The sequence below is a fragment of the Acipenser ruthenus genome, chromosome 13 (assembly GCF_902713425.1).
Source record: "Acipenser ruthenus chromosome 13, fAciRut3.2 maternal haplotype, whole genome shotgun sequence".
In the NCBI taxonomy this organism is placed as follows: Eukaryota; Metazoa; Chordata; class Actinopteri; order Acipenseriformes; family Acipenseridae; genus Acipenser; species Acipenser ruthenus.
In genome coordinates, this window is record NC_081201.1 from 428,236 (window position 1) to 447,120 (window position 18,885).

The 18,885-nt window shown below is 40.5% G+C and overlaps 1 protein-coding gene across 5 annotated transcripts; it reads right to left on the reverse strand.

The window, feature by feature from the left end:
- Positions 1-1,411: 1,411 nt before the first annotated feature.
- LOC117418235 (activating transcription factor 7-interacting protein 2-like) lies at positions 1,412-9,859 on the reverse strand. Of its 5 annotated transcripts, none has more exons than XM_059035359.1 (12): positions 9,761-9,859; positions 9,026-9,392; positions 8,670-8,773; positions 7,555-7,682; positions 7,148-7,279; positions 6,722-6,811; positions 5,816-5,994; positions 5,261-5,340; positions 3,433-3,506; positions 3,190-3,253; positions 2,847-2,911; positions 1,412-2,738 (listed from the first exon to the last, which is right to left on the reverse strand). In XM_059035359.1, exons 2-12 carry the CDS (start codon positions 9,388-9,390, stop codon positions 2,328-2,330), a joined length of 1,692 nt encoding a protein of 563 aa, XP_058891342.1. In that variant the 5' UTR covers positions 9,391-9,392; positions 9,761-9,859; the 3' UTR covers positions 1,412-2,327. The 5 variants fall into 5 exon arrangements, with proteins under 5 accessions (XP_058891342.1, XP_058891341.1, XP_058891340.1 ...); XM_059035358.1 differs by having other exon boundaries at positions 2,847-2,908; positions 6,704-6,811; positions 9,761-9,858; XM_059035357.1 differs by having other exon boundaries at positions 6,704-6,811; positions 9,761-9,858.
- Positions 9,860-18,885: the final 9,026 nt, after the last annotated feature.

The window sequence follows — 18,885 nt, forward strand, 5'->3', positions numbered from 1 at the left end:
GACCTGAGCTCTTTCCAAGTGTCTTGATAAGGAATTACTAGGCTAGCTACATCACACACACCACTGTACCAGGTATAGTGAAAAAAAAAAAAAAAAAAAAGCTTAGACAGCACCAGGATGGATGGATGTTTTGGCAGGAACTCAGTAAATCCATTTGTGCCTTGTGTTGTGGATTTGTATTGCATCTCTTAACGTGTGAATAAATTTCCAGTGAAAAAAAAGGACTCTGGCTTTCATTTTTTTTTCCCCTTTAAAAAATATAAAAATAAAGATATTCTGTGTACCTAGATTGTGGAACATCACATTACACCAATTGCAAAAATAAACAGACATCTGACTAAGGCCACTTAATACTTCGAAGGGTCAAATGGATTGTACTTGAAAGGCCAAATTGTGTTAAAAAAGGCATTTGAAAAGTAATTCATATAAGTTCTTGAAGCTCAGCTCTGTGAAACTGCAAAAGCAAGTCCAAGTTCTACCAGACTACAGTCGATCTGTCATAATATCGAGAATAGGACACAGATAACAGGTGTCAGTGGGGGAGTTTCCACGTGCGTTCTAAAGCTACTCGAGACATTGTGCTCGAGCCAACTGTAAAACGGCCCTATACAATTCGGGTTTCTACGAGGGGGTTTCCATGTGTGGTTATTTACACGTGAAGTGGTGATGCATGTGCACGTTTGGGAGAATAGCGAGAGAGGATCAGGTTTGTAGCCAAAAATAAACCTGAAACATATAGAGCCATTTTTCATTTGGCTCTAGCAATGCATAACAAACATGGAAACTCCCCCCGATTTTCCACCACAAAAGAGGGAGAGGGCTTGACATGGCAGAGCCTTTTCTCTAGAGTGGAGGAAAGTGTCATTATGGATTCTGTTTATACATCAGGCCACTTCATTAGCTGAATGGTTTGATGTATTATGTTAAAAAGGCAGCTGAAAGCCTGGCTTCCGATTGTAAAAGCGGTCCGGTACTGCCAGACATTAAAGTGGATTGTGATACCACACAATTGAGAAACATTGTCATCCATCACAAGTGATCTGGGATCAGAATACAGAACTGGAATAACCCAACAGCACAAACAGCAAATGGTCAGGGCTTAAGAGCATAAGAAAGTTTACCAACGAGAGGAGGCCATTCGGCTTATAGCTGTTATGCTAGCATTTTAATGGAGTCATTACCAGTTCCTACCCGTAATCCCTACAACCTACTGAATCTGAAAGAAAGTTCTAGAAAGTTGCTCTGCTGTAAGGAGTTCATTGAAGAACATCTCAGTGTGCTGCAGTATTGGAAGACTGCACAAGTACAAAGAAGAAACTGCGTTTTAGTGTTGTGTAGTCCTGTTAAAAAAATACTTCTTACTTTGCGCAAACTGCTGAACATTTATCTACATTGTAAAAACTAAAACACACAATATATATATTGTTTATTTATAAAAATAATAAAAAACACCTCAACAGCTCAACACTACACAATTTAAATTGTTAAAATGCATACACCTTTGTTATTGATACACTCTGTACCTCAGGAGTAATTCACAAAGCCTTTCACTTCAAAACGTCATTAGCAGTTTGAAGATGACTGAAAAGGCTTCGTGAATTTCACCCTTTGTCTAAATACATTTAAAATAAAACAATAAAACACAAGTCTGGGAACGAGTTTACTGCATAAGCTCTACAGTTCACATTCCTTATATTAAAAAAAGTGATTATCTGCACCATGAAATACAATAATTTGTGCCAGTGTATTATTTATTACTTGTAAAACATTCTGTAAATATTCCATTTATACAAAAGTATGTTCTTGACCTATTTTTATGCAACTAATTAAGAGGGAAAAAAAAACCACATTTCACTCTCCAATCAAAATCAGTCAAAAATAATGGTTTGTGATTCTCCAAATCAGAAGTACTTCAAGACTTGTTAAAAACACAACAGGCAGTCTGAAATCAGCTTCTGCAAGAGGAGGCACCTTGTTTACCTAACATACAATTAAGCCAATTTCTTTCCTACCCAACAATAAATAAGCTGTCATTTATCTATATGCTGAAAGAGATTAAACTTGTTCATGTTCATTACTGAAGTGCGAACATCATTTACCGGCTCCCACTTAGCTCTTGCATGCATTCAAATCCACCAGAGTGAACTGCACTGCAAATTAAACCTTGTTGCCAATTCAGGGTTAAACACACTTTTCTTTCTTGCATACATTAAGTTACACGGAGGGCTGTGTTTATTTCACACAGTGACAGACTGGAATAGCCACTCTACTCCATGCATGTTCAGAATCTCCCACGTCATAAATAAAATATATATAATGAAACACCCCTAACAGTCAACAGCACTGACTGTAGTAGATTGTATATCACTATAGGGTCCGTACCGTCCATAAATATCCTTTCCTACAACTGCAAAATGATACCTTCCAGGGTTCAGCTTAGTTAGCCTGCAACACATTGGAAGCTGTATTGCTTTGATGAATCCCATACTCCTCCAGCGCAATTTTCTAACATTAGCATTCTCATGAAGAACATATAAACAGTAGCTCTGAATTGAGGCAACGCTGGTGTCAATCTGTGACAGATCCCACAGTATGCCCACTGCTTTGGGGTTTTCAATTTTCGCCACTTTTAGCTCAGGTTTCTGAGGCATATTAAAGGAGGCAGCTACAGCAGGCAGATCAGGAGGAACAGCCGTCTCAGGAAGCGGAGGCAAAGTGCGTGTAGGACTCACAGAATCCTGCAGAATGCATTGAAAAACATCAGCAGCACATTACCACTGCTCAGGAGCCATTCAGAAACAAACCGCAAAACAATTCTAGTAAAGCTATTGAACAATGTACATTACCTTAGCTGGTAAGCGGAGTGTCAGGCCAACCCGTGCAACACTGACACTGCTTTCATTCACTGCTGCTGGTTCATGTGCAAAGGAAGAATAGAAAAAAACTCAATGAAAATTAAAACAAAATTGTTGTCTAATAAAACCTATTTTCCATGCTAGAGAATGAACTGGAATCTCCTGACTGGAGTTCTTTCCTTTATTATCTCCCTTTGACTTCAACTTGAGCTCTCCGGCCAACTCGCTAATAGAATGAAAAATAAATCGGTATACAGGAGAAACAACTTGGGTAGCTGTGCTCCAACATGCACCCCACTTGTGAAAAGGTGCCAAAACTGATGGCCCGTTTTACCGAGTTGGTCGTCATGATCGTCTGTTGTGAGGTCAATCATTTTCTCCACATCACTAATGCAAACCTAAAATACAAAAAGGGGGTAAATATTGAACAAATGCATTGCATGTTTTATACACATTATGTAGGAACATGCTATACGACCAAGCAAAAAGAGAGAGAAACACTTTACTATTGAGAGGAAAACAAGCTAAAGACCTATAAAACACAAATGGTAATGAATCAATTGAAAGGGAAAAGCACCTGTCTGTTCTGCCCAGCATTCTCTTCGGATTCACTCCCTGAGCTCTGAGCACTTTCCACTTCCTTCTCCGGTACTAGAAATTGAATTGAGAGTGCAGTTAGGCAGTAACCAACACAAGCTTGCCACTGGCGTTCTCCTGACACCAGGTGGCAGAAGTGTTCCACACCCAAGTTGACTTCCATTCCCTGCTTGTGCAGACAGTTGGTTATAGTAGTTTAAGAGCTGCAGGAATGTTATTCTAGGTAAGAAAGGGGACAGCATGGGGGAATATAACGCTTTATGGCACAGAATGTTTCTAGGGGCAGATTTCAACCCCCCCCCCCCCCCCAACACTAAATTTAATTTGTTTTAAAGTGATCTAGATTACCTTCTCTGTCTGGAGGGATGTCACCAACTGTCTGTAGCTCATGCTACACCTGTTCCTCAAAACTTGAAAGCACACCTTTGCTTAAAGTGCTGACCTTCATAAGAGCCGCCTTGCTTTTGGCAGTCAGTATGGATTCTTCCACTGCCTTTTTGCTGGGGGTGTGTGAAGAATTATATTGTGATAAACCCCTGACAATTGATATACCAGATCACTGCTTGCAATTGGTGAACAACATTCAGCCAGCAGCAGATCACATCGCATGCATAGATATTCAATATCTGCGATTGCCTCAACTGTGCTCATTTATCTGGTTCCTCACTGGTACAGCTAGATAATGTAAAGGGTTCAGAAATCATTCTCCAAGTACTTCTGCATCCACAGTTTGGAAAGCCTCAAGTTAAGGACCCCAGTTTTGCTTTGATGATGAATGAACAGTCTATGTCTGTAAACCTCTCATTTTAAACAGAGATTTGTCATGTCCAGATCTATTTTTCTGATCGTTTGTTGCTGTAAGAGATGTTAATTTAACAAAATGATTTTGGAGCAGTTTCTCCCTGTGGCTTAACAGCATGTGTTTCATGACAAGACCTTGCAGAAATCTGCTTTTTGGCAGACCTCAATATTAGTGGAACTCTACTGGGCATGTTGAAACTTCCTGGGTTTTGATCCTCTACATTCTCGTGCAATATCTGCTGTTCTAGTCTTGAAGCAGACCTGGATCTCATCGCTTCTCTGGTATTTAAAATATATATATTTCTCTTCAACTCTTGAGTAAAGTTTGCAGGTCCAGCATTACCTTTGTTGGTAATTAGAAGGGTTTGACTTTTAGTATTCGGATCAGTGTCTGAGGTCACGTTTTGAGATTGGTGTTTCTTTTGCAGACAATGTAGCAGCTTTATTCTGCTTGTACTTAACACTGGATGAAAGGATCTCTCTGCATTTTCAGAAGCAGGTTGCAGGGGATGTGCAACACAAGAAACATCATTGACATTAGTTAAGCCTTGCAATTGAGGACAAGAAAATGTTATTTTAGACATTGTTTCAGTTATGGCCAGTCTTAAATCTCTTGCAAAACTACTATTTTGCATATTAGCAAGAAGTGGGTTAATGGACTCCTTATTTGTAGCAGATTTTAAGGAAGTGTCAACCAGCGACAGCCCTTGGACATGCATGCTTTTTGCAGGAGGCTGCTGAGTGGAAGCCCTGTCCTTTTCAGTATGTGAACAGTTTTGTACAAGAACTTGCAAAAAAGACTTTGGTAAAGGCATGTTAGGACAGGAGATCTCTGAAACATTTGAGTCTAATGATGTAAAACCTGCAGCAACCTCCTTAGCTGATGCTGTATTTGATTGCAAAGACTCAACTGCAACTGTGTAACAAAACAAGTATAAAGCTATTAGTGTTCGTGTCACAGTATTTTATAAAATGTAGAAAACAAACAAAATCAGTAAGATTTTTACCTGACGATCGTGCACTTGCTGTTCCTAGAATACTTGTCTCATTTCGGCAAGATGAAGCAACTCTTGCAGCTTTTGGTGCGCTAAGAGAGATTTTATACATCAAAACAAATCTTATCCTTCCAACGTCATACATTTTAGAAATGGCACACTGCAGAAGGCCAATAACAATAGTTTTAGATATGGTACTTCAAATTTAACTTGCAAACTATTTAAAATGAAGTCTGAAAAATTCTAGTGGTCTCAAGAAACCATATTTACGTGACATTAGTTTACAAATGGCCCATTTGTATTTAGTCCTCACTCTAGCCAAAATAATTCCCAAATACATTACATAATTCCCCAAACTAACACAGAAGAGACAACATGGCTTCTGTATCCTTGGGGCCCTGAACTTCCATGAAGTTAGTTTTCAAAATAGAAATTCCCACGTCATGTAATCTGACAGTGATTTACATGGACATGCGTCCCCCAGCTGGGGTATTAGAGAGCCTTGGGATGCATACACTTTTCACTCACAGCCACTCTGTCTACAATTCCTGCATTTAAAATAATTACCTAGACACTAGAACGCAGTCGGGGCCATCTGTTTTCTCCCACGGAGAGACCTGGACAGATCGCACAGTTGCTGAAGAAGGCGAGGATGAGGAACCCAGTGAATGGGGCCGAGTCGCTGCTGTGCTGGATTGCTGAGCTTGTTGCAATGATGGTTGAGCGGAGGAAGCCTCTGGTACATTCTACCAAGACGATTTAACACAAGGTGGTAACAGATAGCAATGACGTTTAGTGAACTGGTTATTTTACAATATTCAAAATGGGTCACCACTTCAGAAAAGAATGATCTATTGCACCCTTTATTCAGAAGAACATGACTGATTTACACTTTGACAGGCGCTTCCTGTGCATGGCAAACACCCTATATTAAAATACAGAATGAAAATAAGATTTACCACTTCTGGAGAAATACCTCTGCCAAATAAGCAGGTGTTTGTTGGTTGTAAGAAAAAGCAAATTAACTAATATCTCTAGTTGTGACTTATATAAACTCAGTCTCAGTTTGCCGTGATGCTGCTGGGTGTGGATGCTGTCTGAGTGTGGCTACAGAGTAAATGAATGTATTCAATTACTGCCATCAGCCACACCTGGGATGTGGCTGTCAGACAACCCTGAGTGGAGTAATCGGTTTCCTTGACATGGAGGAGTCTAGGGGGAACTCCAGAGGCTGGATTGTTTACTTTAGTGTAACTGAAAGATAAGAGTATCAGATTCCCCAGATATGATAGTCATTTATATTCTCCTCTGAACAGTAATTCTGAAAGTAAATGGTACAAACCTGTTGGTCAGAGACTTACGGCAAGGTAGGCGTTACACATCAATTAATTTGAAACAGATCAAAAATAAAAATAATGAAAGATAAAATAATTTTTTTTTTTTTAAAAAAAGTACCTCATCTAGCACGATTACCGTTGAAATCTTGGGCTTCATGGGTCTAGCCACTTTGTTCACAGAAATCAAAGCCTCTTGCAACCTCCTCTTTATTTTGAACATTTGTGCCTGTATTATAAAAATAATATACTTAAACTACAGCAGTATACAAAATAATAAAGAAGATGACCGTATTTGTTTAAGAATAACTCTCAAACTCCGTGCTTTTAAGGTTTAAAGAAACATTAATGCAACCTATAGAGCCTGGTACTTTGGGGTACCCAAGCCCTCAAAATAAACCAAGCCTGGTTTACAGTGGTCAGGACAGCCCACTCTGAATCTTCAGTTTAAATTACTGAACACATGAAAAAAAAAAAAAAAAATTATATATATATATATATATATATATATATATATATATATATATATATATATATATATATATATATATATATATATATATACCTGCAACTTTGTGACCATCACTTCATGTTTGGGGCTGCATTCCACCTTCTTAACTCTTTCAGTCAGTTCTTCAAACTTGATATCAAACTGTTTGAAGAGAGCAAAAGCTTCCTGCTTAACCATGTCTCGAACCTGCAGAAATACAAACAGATTGTTGTAATAAAGCATAGTAGAAAGAAAGCCAAAAGTGAAACAAACCTATGAATACAATCCAGTATACTTCGTTACCATGCATTATTCATTGCAAAAATAATCTCACTTGCAGTGCATGCACACAGTGTAAAAATATAAATAAAAGACCTATTAAATAAACCAGCATTGTATTTTACTTACTAAACTTGGTTCTCACAATCCCCACAGCCGCTTTTTCTTGTCCTAGAACCACAGATCACATATTAAAAACGTACCTCTCCCAAGGACATTTTACTGTTTTCTTCCGATTCCTCAGATTCCAATCCTGACGTGTCATTGGCCGAAATCTTCAAACGTTTGCACGGTTCGCTTTCGTAAAGGCTTCTTTTTCGCTTAGCCATAGCTTCTCAAAGGGAATGATATACACATATATATTAATTTGTAAGCCTAGCTGTATAATAGCTACATTTTAAAGGACTGTCATACCTGTACCGCTTTATACCGACTGTAAAAGTAAATCAGCCTGTTTTACGCTGCTACGTTCTGGTACAATTTAACCAGATGCACAGTGCTTTACACAAGATATACATCTTGAAAATGTGGCGTTTAAAAACGAATCCAGCAAGCGGAAGTTACCCCAGGGAAACGTCCTCTCTTAACACAAGTTGTCCGAGTCTTAATAAAGACGAATAAAACCCTAGTTTACACCAGACTGTCGTAAAGCACATCGCGTTTCCTTGGGGCACATTTGATTTTCGCTTGCTTGAAGCTCAGTTTGTTTTAACAGCCACACTGAATGCTAAATCCGAGGTAAACAGTAGAACCACCGTAGGCCGTGATGTGGCGGCAACTTGTTATTTTCCCCCCACAGTTCAAAGTTTTTTTTTTTTAACAATGCAACCTGAAGCCAGTCACTTCGTCACCACCCCGCCCCCGTTCTTTAAAAAGTACCTACCATTTCCCTGTTGAAACAATGCAATGGCAGTTTGTATTTCCTTATTTTAAACGGTACGCTCGTATCCCTGAATTCCTTGGGCTTGACTTCCCTCTTATTAAGAGTCTGAAGTTACAGCCGCTTGCTTCCCGCCCCTGACAGCTAGCCTGCCCCGCTTTCTGGCAGTGGGCGTGTTTATATCCTTGCACCGCTGGAGTTGTGTTGGGCGCAAAACTGACTGACATTTACTACGACTTACAACCGACAGGTACACATCCACACAATGATAGCAGGTACATACCTCTGTCGTGCAGTATTCTTTTCAGATCTAGTTTATTTTCCACTAAAGAAAACCTTTTATTCGTAGCTGATCTCGGTTGCATGCACTCTCAATTTCCCAGTGTTTCACAAGGCACAATACACGTTTAAAATGTAGAGAACAATGTAATCACCTACCATCCGAGTTCTCGTCCCCCACATTCCATCTCATGCACTCTGGACCAAGAGCATGATAAGATTTATTTGCAGAAACTGCTATTTGACTTGATCCGGGAGCCTGCCTGTTGATAAAGCGATCTGTTTTCAAGTCAGTTTTTAATGCCATTTTTTGTAGAACTGGCACAATATCATCTATTTTTGGTAGATTACCAGCAGTAGTGGAAGCTACATTATTGTTCAGGTCAATTTTGCTGGTGCAACCCTTGTTCTTAGTAGGTTCACACGCATTCTCTTGTTTCACATACAACTTGCATTGCTGAAATCCATTTGTTGAATACACTTGCAGTTTGGAATCTAAAGTCTTACCTACTGACCTCGCAGTAGTATCCGCAGCAGTGCCAATGCTCACATCATGGGCTTTTTCCATTTTGATCGATTTCGACCCCAGTCCCAAATCATATCGAGCCTCAAGGTTTTCCAAACCTTGAAATATTTTGTGACAGCTGCAATCTGAACCTGGCATTCTTGGGGGCTTCTTCATGTCATTTCCAGGGCTGGGTTTAGCCATGGCATTTCCAGGGCTGGGTTTAGCCATGGCATTCCCACCCTCTGATTTTTGTAAACCCTTAGATTTACTTTCTTTAATTCTCATCAAAAGATTGACTTGTTTACGGCAACTTAGTGGCATGGTCTTCTTTGCTCTAAAAATCTTCCTTTGTCCATCATTGGAGTTTTCCATCTCTGAAATTGAAATTAAATGAAATTATTTAGTTTTCTTACCTTAAGCTCCATTCATGAAATCTGGTCATTGGGGACAGGGGTCAAATAACCATAATAATAATTTTTTAAAAAATACATAAAAAGTAATAGGTGGACTATAACACTTCTTTGATGGCAAAAATGTGTGAACCCCACTGACCAAAGCTGAAGACAGCTTGAACCATTAACATTTTCATGTTCAACAAGACGGCATTTTTAAACTCAACCGTCCCCCGTCCCCCAATCCAACACTGAAATGTAAAAAGTGAAGCCTGTATCAGAAGACGTGATAGCCTTACTGTACATTAGATATTTGGGGAAGAAAACCCAGCCACATGCAATTTACCTACCAGTACACTAGTGTGCCGCTAGCTGAACAATCGAAAACCGTTATGTTTCTAGTTTTTAAACCAAAGCAAATCCAGCACGCGCCACTAAATCACAACTCAGCAGCGCTAAACCGTCGGGTTTTATCGTTACCGAGTGCCAGTGACGTCATCGAAACCGCGGCACGGGTCAGCCGTTCTCTGCCAATGACATTTACATTCCAATCTGGTGTGTTCGCTTCACGTGCATTTCATTAATAATTTCATTACATAGGAATAGTTAAGAGAAAAAAAAAAAATCTTAACCTATATTAACCTTTTAACCGACCAGTCATTAAATGCATTGCTTGAGCGTTTGCATTGTTATGGTGTTTTGTTTATTTTTTTAAATATAAATTCCTTCCGCTCGCTAATTGTATATATATTTTTTTCTTTTTTGTGTTGAACATGTGAGGGCGTGGTCTATAATTGTTAATTGAATACGTTTGAAGTATTTAAATAGTGTGCGTTGATCATCCCAGCAGCAACTCGTTCTCCGGCGTCTTGCGTTATTTAAATCTCGTTGTGCTTTGTTTGAATTGCTAGCATGTCATCGAACTATAATAATAATAATAATAATAATAATAATAATAATAATAATAATAATACTTTAAGTGCACGCATTCGTCCGTCGTCTTTTTAATTTGGGTTTTCTAGTAGGTGCGCGGGGCCAACGTGCAAGTCAGACACCCGACTCTACGTTGCATTGGGCCGGATGGCGGCACTGAAATAGGTAAAGCCGTTCTCTCAGTTAAGTGCTGTGTTGGTGATCATATGCTCATTCGTGACTTGAAGCTTTGTTAATAAGGCCCATGGCTGTTGCATGATATCTATTTGATACAGTCCTTGTATACGTTCTGTTGTATGAAAGAATATGACCATGGGCAGTTTTGCCATGTATTTCAAGCCCTGTTTGTTCAAGTATTCAAATATTTGTTCCAGTACTAATTTGAAAGCCCTGGTACTGTGCGTACCCATGGACCACTGCCAGCGCTCAGAGCTGTGCTGAAACAAGCTAGCAGTAATATGTAGTGTCCTAACATGCCAGCATTCCGGACCCGCGCCTAATAATCAATACCAGCCTCATTGCCATTCCACTGAGGTACTGTCCTGGGATGCATCAAACTGTGTCGAAATGTTATCTGGGCAGCTGAATTGAACCCAAAGCACTTTATCATGCATGATTTATATGAAGCTTTATCGTTTCTGCTGTGTGAGACTGCAGTGGCTGTACAGTATCTAACATACTGTTTAAGTGTCATTGAAACTGCTATTGAATGAACACCAGTGACAGTAGCATCAAATTTTATTATTCACGCTGTATTGTTGAATGGTGTATGGGTAAGAGGTTTTATGGCTATGATTTTAGTGCTAAATTCCTAACAGGCTGGTGTATATGACAGCCTTTCAAATGTTTGCTGTTTTGATGCTTAAAATGTACGAGCACACTCTTGTCTTGGGCCTGTGAATTGCCAAGTTTGTCAGTCGTGGTTTTTTAAAACAAAAAGAGGTTGCGGGACACGTTTTGTAAAAGTTGCTGCTTCACAGTGAATTGTCGGAACAAATTTAAGAGGGGTCTGAAGGGTGAGAGAGATGTGTTTTGCTTGAGACTGAGAACCAGGACTTGGCTCGCCTCTTGTTAAAGATGCCTGGTTTCTACACGGTACGTGATGTTTTAGTTGGAGATACAAGAATCCCACAAACCACTAGAAAAGCTGTCCACGAGTCCCCAGAACAATCTGTGTGATCTGTTCTGTGATCACCTGGCACCTGCTGCCTCTGCATCTCTTTCTGTTCTACAGAGAGACTCTGATGGAGTTGTATAATCAAACAAAAGACATTTTTAAATCGTAAGCACTATGGGGAGAGGCATTTCAATCTCTAACAGCTTTTTGTGATTTCTCAGAGGAAATGATCAATACAGTGACACTAATATGTTTCACCACCATATTCAGAAACACTTCAGTGTCTGTGTTTCCCATTTACTAGTGTTTCATATGGAGATGGCACACTCTGAGTAGTACAATACCACTGAAGCATTGCCAAATACGGCTTTTGACAAAATCAGTAACATTTTCTTTTTTTTTTTTTTTGGTTTAAGTTGTGGGTGTACATTATGCTTTGGTTCTGTCTATCTAAAGTACTATCATTGCTTGTTTGTATACAAGTAGTGTTTTTTGTTTTTTTTTGTTGATGCAACTTTATTAATTAATGCAAACAAGTTTGTCCAGCAAAGCAAACCAATTTTGATTCAGAGCAAGGAAGTTTACAGTGAGTGTTGGCAAAAACACAAACTTGCTGGCATGACAGTACAGTTTTAAAAACTGTCTGCATCTCTCTGGGGGCTACCCATTTGACAGCTTACTGACAACTAATACATTTTTATTTTCTGCCCTTTCATTCTTTGAGAGCTCTGAGGTTTCTGTGATCTTATCTGTATTGATCTCTGCACTCCTCTCAGAATGTATAATTTAAAGATTCAGTTCACAAAGAGCTCTTTTAGCATGCACAGTACTGAGTATTTGGGTTCCTATCTCCTGGTCTCGGGTCTGCTTCAGAGACTGCATCTGTTCTCATGAGCATCCCTGACCCTTTTCTAGGGATGCATCCAACCTTCAGAAGATAAAAACAAAATAGTTGCTCAGAGGAACTCTAATGAGACTTGCCATTTTGTCCTATCCCCCCCCCCCCCTTCACTAAAAGTTGTGCTTCTGTAAGGAAACTAAAGGATTTATATATTTGTGTGTGCAGGAGGATGTTAAATTCTTTATTGAACAAAATCTCCACACATACTGCTTCAGCATTATCGTTTAGATATAAGAGTGTAGCACCTGGTTATAAACACAAATAAAGTAGTGATCAATTACCTAATCCTGTGGAAGACTCGAGGGCACCGGATGGGCAGTCGTCCGGAGAGGACTCGTTTCTGCTTCTTGAATGCATCTTCGGGTGCCTGCTGTTTTTATACGGTCTCTACAAGCCTTTGCGTTCAAAGCCGGCTTAGCTCTGTGTGTCGGCAACGTTGTGACGAGACCACTCGTACTTGCACCAGGTCAAGGGGAGGTCAGTTGTGTTGTATTGTCACCCCTTTCCAAGGCAATAAAACATTATTTCACTGATAGCAGCACACACTTCCCCGCATACTGTAACAGCTGCAACACAGTCCTAGCTTTGTATTCTTTTCATTAACCCTTTCCGTACACTTCCATGATCAAGAGCATATTCACAAAGACGCCCACTAAAGCAGGGAAGGTGAACTCACCAGGCCATGTACTGTATGTGTTCAAACCATGTCATCCGATGTTAAATTGAGACATACAGACTTCATTCAGGTCTGAAGGCACTGCCTATACATAAACATCTGTTTCTACCAAATAATGGGAGAGGGAGGGAATTTATTATAATGGATCGGACAATTTGACTGATACGTTTTTCGAATTCCACTCGGTTTATTGATTAACAGAGTATTCGCAAGTAATTATGATTGCATTTCATTACTTTAATTGGTTATTCAAGATACAGAAACCTCACATTTCACCCAAGCAAATTCAATGAAGTGCAGTCTCAGTTAATCTTATATAGTACAACTCCTTTAACTCTGAACATGCGCAACAGATTCTATAGTTTGAACGTCTGTTTTACATTTGTCTCAAGTAATAATGCTGAAACGGCACATTCACAGAAATTGAATGGAACAGGTGACCTGCATTTCCTTCTCCATGCAACCCTGCACCCCTGTTGGAACTTTACAATAAGAGAGTCAACCCCCTTCTCCATGCAACCCTGCACCCCTGTTGGATCTTTACAATAGGAGATTCATTCTAATACACATGGAGACAACATGTTAATTGTAACCCTTACATACACTTTATATTGCAGCTCATTCATTCTGTTCAGTGAACTTGTACAGTAATTGTAGTCCATTAATAAAAAGCTGTAATAACATTTCGCATTCTCTGAATGTGAGGCAGCTTGTCATTAATACCATTTGTATTCTTATTTAACCTAAACCCAGATTTGCATCCAGAGGCTTTGTCTCTGTTGTACCACAGCTGACCGTTTTCATTAGTTACTTTAAACGCAGCTGGATTGAATTAACAACTTACATGTGTACACAGAGGCAATTGCTATAGTGCTGGAACTATGGTAAAAACAATTGGAAGTCTATATGCAGTGTTGGGCTTTAAAACCATAACTTTTAGTCAGTTGGCTGATTGATTACATCCCTATTCTCTGAGCCAGATCCCTTCGCACAGATTTGTTCATGCTATGATATATAAAACAAAAAAACAAAGTATTCCTTTCTCCTCAAATGTAACTGATGCAGTTAAAGGTGGTTTCTGTTAAGTCAGACTTCAGATTGCTAGCATTGGCAGTGTTTATTCATTCATTCATTATTCTCCTGTCTCTATTGTTGGTACCTTTTCAAAACTCCTTCCTGATTTAAAAGGTAGCCATCCCATTGAGATTATCCTTATTGTGTAAACTTGGCGACATGTTTTGTCTCGCAGATGCTTGGCTGATTTATCATGCAAGCTGTTTTTGAAGAGATCTAGACCCAATTTTTATTATTTTTTTTTTCACAACTGCGTGCTAAATCACATTAAAAAGAAATGGCTCTCAATAAACATAACCTTGGCAGTGGTCACTTGAATGGCATGTTTCTATTTCCAGCCCAGCAATGTGAATGTATCTGTGATCCTTTATAAAACATATCATGTGCTTCGCCTCCTCTGTTGCTGAAAAGCTCACTTGTTTCTGATCTCCATAGTTACTTTCTATATGTTTTCTCAGTTACAATTACTGAATAACTGAGTTTACTGTGCTGTTTATCACGCTGAGATGTTGCAAATATTAAAAGATGATCTTGTTTAAAGATGCAAAGTCGAGACAGAATACTTTAAAATGGGCCTACATAGGATCTGAAAAAGAAGAATGTGGCGATCATTTCTGCAGATATAACCCGTATGTTAGTTCCATTAACGGTGAAATGACTGCCACAGGAAATATTGCATTTTTGTCCACTTACTTTTACAGACAATGAAGTTAGCACACGTGGCGTCTGAACAAGGCATTAGCAGTTCAATTGAACTCATGTTTTCCACATTGTTTAATGTGCTTTAGCAGTTGGAAGACAGAGTTTGTGTTTGTGTGTGTTTTTAAACCAGAGAGATACAAAAGAAGAAAAACGACATTGCTCTCTGCGTTAAATTCATGTAACATCCCAGATGGTACTGTACAATATAACAAACCGGAAATGATGATTCTGCTGCATTAAGTGTAATGTCGTGCTTTTGTATGTTTAGAAGCTCTCTTGTGGCAATGCTGAACTGTCTGCACAGGATACAGAGGTGCATGGGGGTGTTGACTTACTATTTTCAACTCCAGCAGTGCGATTGCAGCAGCAAGCCTGACAAGGTTACTGCCTTGGAAAAACAATGGGAAGCTCACCTGCTGCATGTCTGTGAAATGTATTCTCTGTATGCAGTAGTTAATACATAGAGTAGCTTATGTCTCATATTTTAGTTTGCCTCCAGTCCCTACAATGATATCCGAGTGAGAAGCTGTGTCCTTACAGCAGCATGGCTCCAGTCCAGCCAGCCTGGAGCTCTCTCTGCCAGCTGGGTCGAAGGCACATGCTGTAGATACAGGCCTACAGTGAGCCATTTGTAGAGCAGATGCAACGGCTTTGGCAGCAGCACGACCACAACACTTAAATGCCACCTTGCAAAAAAAAAAAAAAAATCTTAGTTATACCGGTGACATTTTCTTTTTTTTCATATATTAAAAAAAAAAAGCAGCAAAATCGATGAGAAAGACTAGAGGGAGATTGCATCTAAGATTGAATCTCTGTAATTGTCTTCACTGAGGAGGCTGTTTAGTAATAACAATGTTTGGATCATATAGATCGCTGCTGCCACAGTGCTCTGAGCAGCCCAGGTGGAGAGCACAGTTTAGTGTGTGTGCTGCCTGGAGCCTGCAGGAAAAGGACAGCTGACTGTATACAGTGCTCAGAAGCGAGCTGGTCCTCTGTCCCTGTCCCTTCGAGCTTCGACATGTCTCAGCTTGGAATCACTCAGCCTGGGATGTCTCGGTGTCTCTCCGAGCATGTTCTTCATTTCCTATTGCATATGTGGTGGGAAATTACTTTTTACTGTCTGTACACTTTGATGGCTTTGCTAGGTCCGTAGGCCACCAGAACTTTAGTTATAGAATAATGTGTGTTTTTGCTTTTATAAGTATATTAAATGAAATATAGAAATAAAGTATAAAGATTTGTTTGTGGTTTCGTCTGTAGCTGTGAGATAACAGGATAAGTCAGACGTGTCTCTCCGCATGTACACCCAAACCACAATCCCGTTATTTACTTGCTTAGCTGTAGCCACCTATGCTTAGTTGGAAGTATTTTTCTCATATGCTAATACCTGAATCAACATTACCTAACCCTCATGTGATTAACTAGCTGATGTGTGACAAAAGCCACATACATTGATTAAACTGCCTATATAAGGAAGGACCGAACATAGGGTCGGAGAGCTTCTTTGCGATTGCTTGCAGGGTCTGTGTTACTCTGTTGAACGCTCCAGTTTGCAAACTTAATAAAGCTTTGACTTATTGATTACTCCAACTTACTCTGTTCCAGGGTCATTGAGTATAAAGAAGTAGACTTCTACCACACTTAGGTTCAAAGAAGTGAAACTTCCACGACACATACTCGCTGGAAATGGATATGACAGTTCTCAGGCAATGAGCTAAAAGTGGATTGTAGGGCTGCATGATATTTATAAGACGACACCCCGTTCGGAACAGATGGCAGAATGAGTCAAGTCTTTTGAATCAAGTAAATAAGCTTTATTAGAATTCTCCCATAGATACCTCTTGCAGGTTCAAAGACTGGAATCTGTATCCTTTCCATCCCGGTGTGAAGTCTTGCAGTCTGGTTGCCTCTCCTGTCTTCGCTATCATTTAATCCAACCATAATCTTTCACTTCCTCTTTTTTAGAGAACGTTTGTTCGAATAACCATCATGTGGCACTTCCTCTCTGAACAGAGCTGTTAAAGTTCCCCCTTTTGTCATTGTGGTCATTTTTTCTAATGGTGGAGGGGGTTAATGTGCAGCCATAGGAGGCTGTGTGGTCCAGTGGTTAAAGAAAAGGCTTGTAACCAGGAGGTCCCCGGTTCAAATCCCACCTCAGCCACTGACTCACTGTGTGACCCTGAGCAAGTCTCATAACCTCCTTGTGCTCCATCTTTCGGGTGAGACGTAATTGTAAGTGACTCTGCAGCTGATACATAGTTCACACGCCCTAGTCTCTGTAAGTCGCCTTGGATAAAGGCGTCTGCTAAATAAAGAAATAATAATAATAGTAAAGGTTGGTTGGTTTTCGTTATGTCTGCCTATGAAGAATCCTATCTGCAATATGGAATCAACAATCCTCCCCCCCCCCCCCCCCCCCCCAGCTCGCAATCTTCTCTGCATTAGGAATCCAATAACCTTGATTGCACCCTTAGTGACTGCTGTTCCAGCACATTGGCTCTTGTCAGCTCGAGCCATCTTTACACGAGGCAGCTGATCAATCCCAATGATCCCATATTTCATTCCAATCTCTCTGCACAGCCCCTGGAACCACATCATCACAAATACATGAGCTTGTTTTGGTGGAATGGGGATAGTGGTGGCTTCACAGCCAGTGGGTAAGAAAATGGTGTACGCTGTTGGGAGGCTCGGAGTCAGGAAGAAACCAGATCAATCACAGCTCAGGCTTTCAAACACAGGTGAAAGAAAGATGTTAGTACAGTCAGGTTAAACAAAAAAATAAAAACTCTGGAACAATGGAAAAACATTGTAAAGCCCAGAGAGGTACTGTAAAGCATATTAAAAACATGGCAAACGATGGTACAGTAAATGCAGAGTATCATTTATTTTATCGCAGACGCCCTTCGCCAGGGCGACTTGCGGTTGTATACAAAAATACATATAAAGAATTACAGTACAATTAAGAGCAAGATACAAAATACGATGTTTTCAGTCCTAATAAGAGAAAATACAAAACACAGTACGATTTGATATCGGGGCAGTTTGATAGCAGATAAGTGTTGATAGATACATCAGGGTTGGATATGAGTGCAAGTGACATACAAAGTACTACAGATTGGGTAAGGTGCAGGTAAACACAGTAAAATAGGGAGCAGTTAAGTGCAAGTTAAAGTACATTAAAGGCAGAGTGCTATATTGTCCAGAAGGGAAGAGTTGAGTTTTACAGGTGTTGTCTGAAGAGGTGTGTCTTGAGGAGGCGCCGGACGGTGGTCAGGGACTGGGCAGTCCTGACATCCATAGGAAGGTCATTCCACCACTGCGGGGTGAGGGTGGAGAAGGAGCGGGCTCTGGAGGCAGGGCAGCGTAGAGGAGGTACAGCCAGTCTTCTAGTGCAGGCGGAGCGGAGAGGTCAGGTGGGGGTGTAGGGAGAGATGAGGGTCTGGAGGTAGCTGGGTGCAGTCTGGTCAAGGCATCGGTAGGCGAGTACAAGAGTCTTGAACTGGATGTGAGCGGTGATCGGGAGCCAGTGGAGTGAGTGGAGTAGCGTGGGAGAAGCGAGGCAGAGAGAACACGAGGCGAGCAGCGGAGTTCTGGATAAGCTAGAGCGGACGGGTGGCGGATGCAGGGAGGCTGGCCAAGAGGAAGTTGTAGTAGTCTAGGCGGAAGAGTCCCAGGGCCTGGACGAGGACTAGTTGGTGAGAAAGGGTCCGATTCTTTGTATGTTGCTCAGGAAGAATGGCAGGTGCGTGCTAGAGTGCAGATGTTCTGGGAGTGGGAGTAGGAGAGGGAGGGGTCCAGGGTTACTCCAAGGTTCATGGCTGAGGAGGGAGAGAGTGTGGTAGATTCCAGAGGAATGGAGATAGAGAGAGATGAGGAGGTGGAAGATGAAGAAGGGAAGAAAAGGAGGTCAGATTTAGAGAGGTTGAGGTGATGTGAGTGCATCCAGGAGGAGATAGAAGACAGACAGGTAGAGATACAGGAGGGGATGGTGGGGGGGAAGGAGAGGAAGATCTGAGCATCATCAGCATAGAAATGGTATGAGAAACCATAGGATGTGATGAGGGGGCCCAGG

Bases quoted from the DNA above. Each gene is read 5' to 3' on its own strand.
- LOC117418235 (XM_059035357.1), bottom strand. From the start codon at position 9,390: ATGGAAAACTCCAATGATGGACAAAGGAAGATTTTTAGAGCAAAGAAG. The intron at 8,774-9,025 runs GTCAGTAGGTAA...CTTTATCAACAG, and splicing joins GCTGCGGATACTACTGCGAG to GCAGGCTCCCGGATCAAGTC. The intron at 5,341-5,815 runs GTAATTATTTTA...AATCTCTCTTAG, and splicing joins GACTGCGTTCTAGTGTCTAG to CGCACCAAAAGCTGCAAGAG.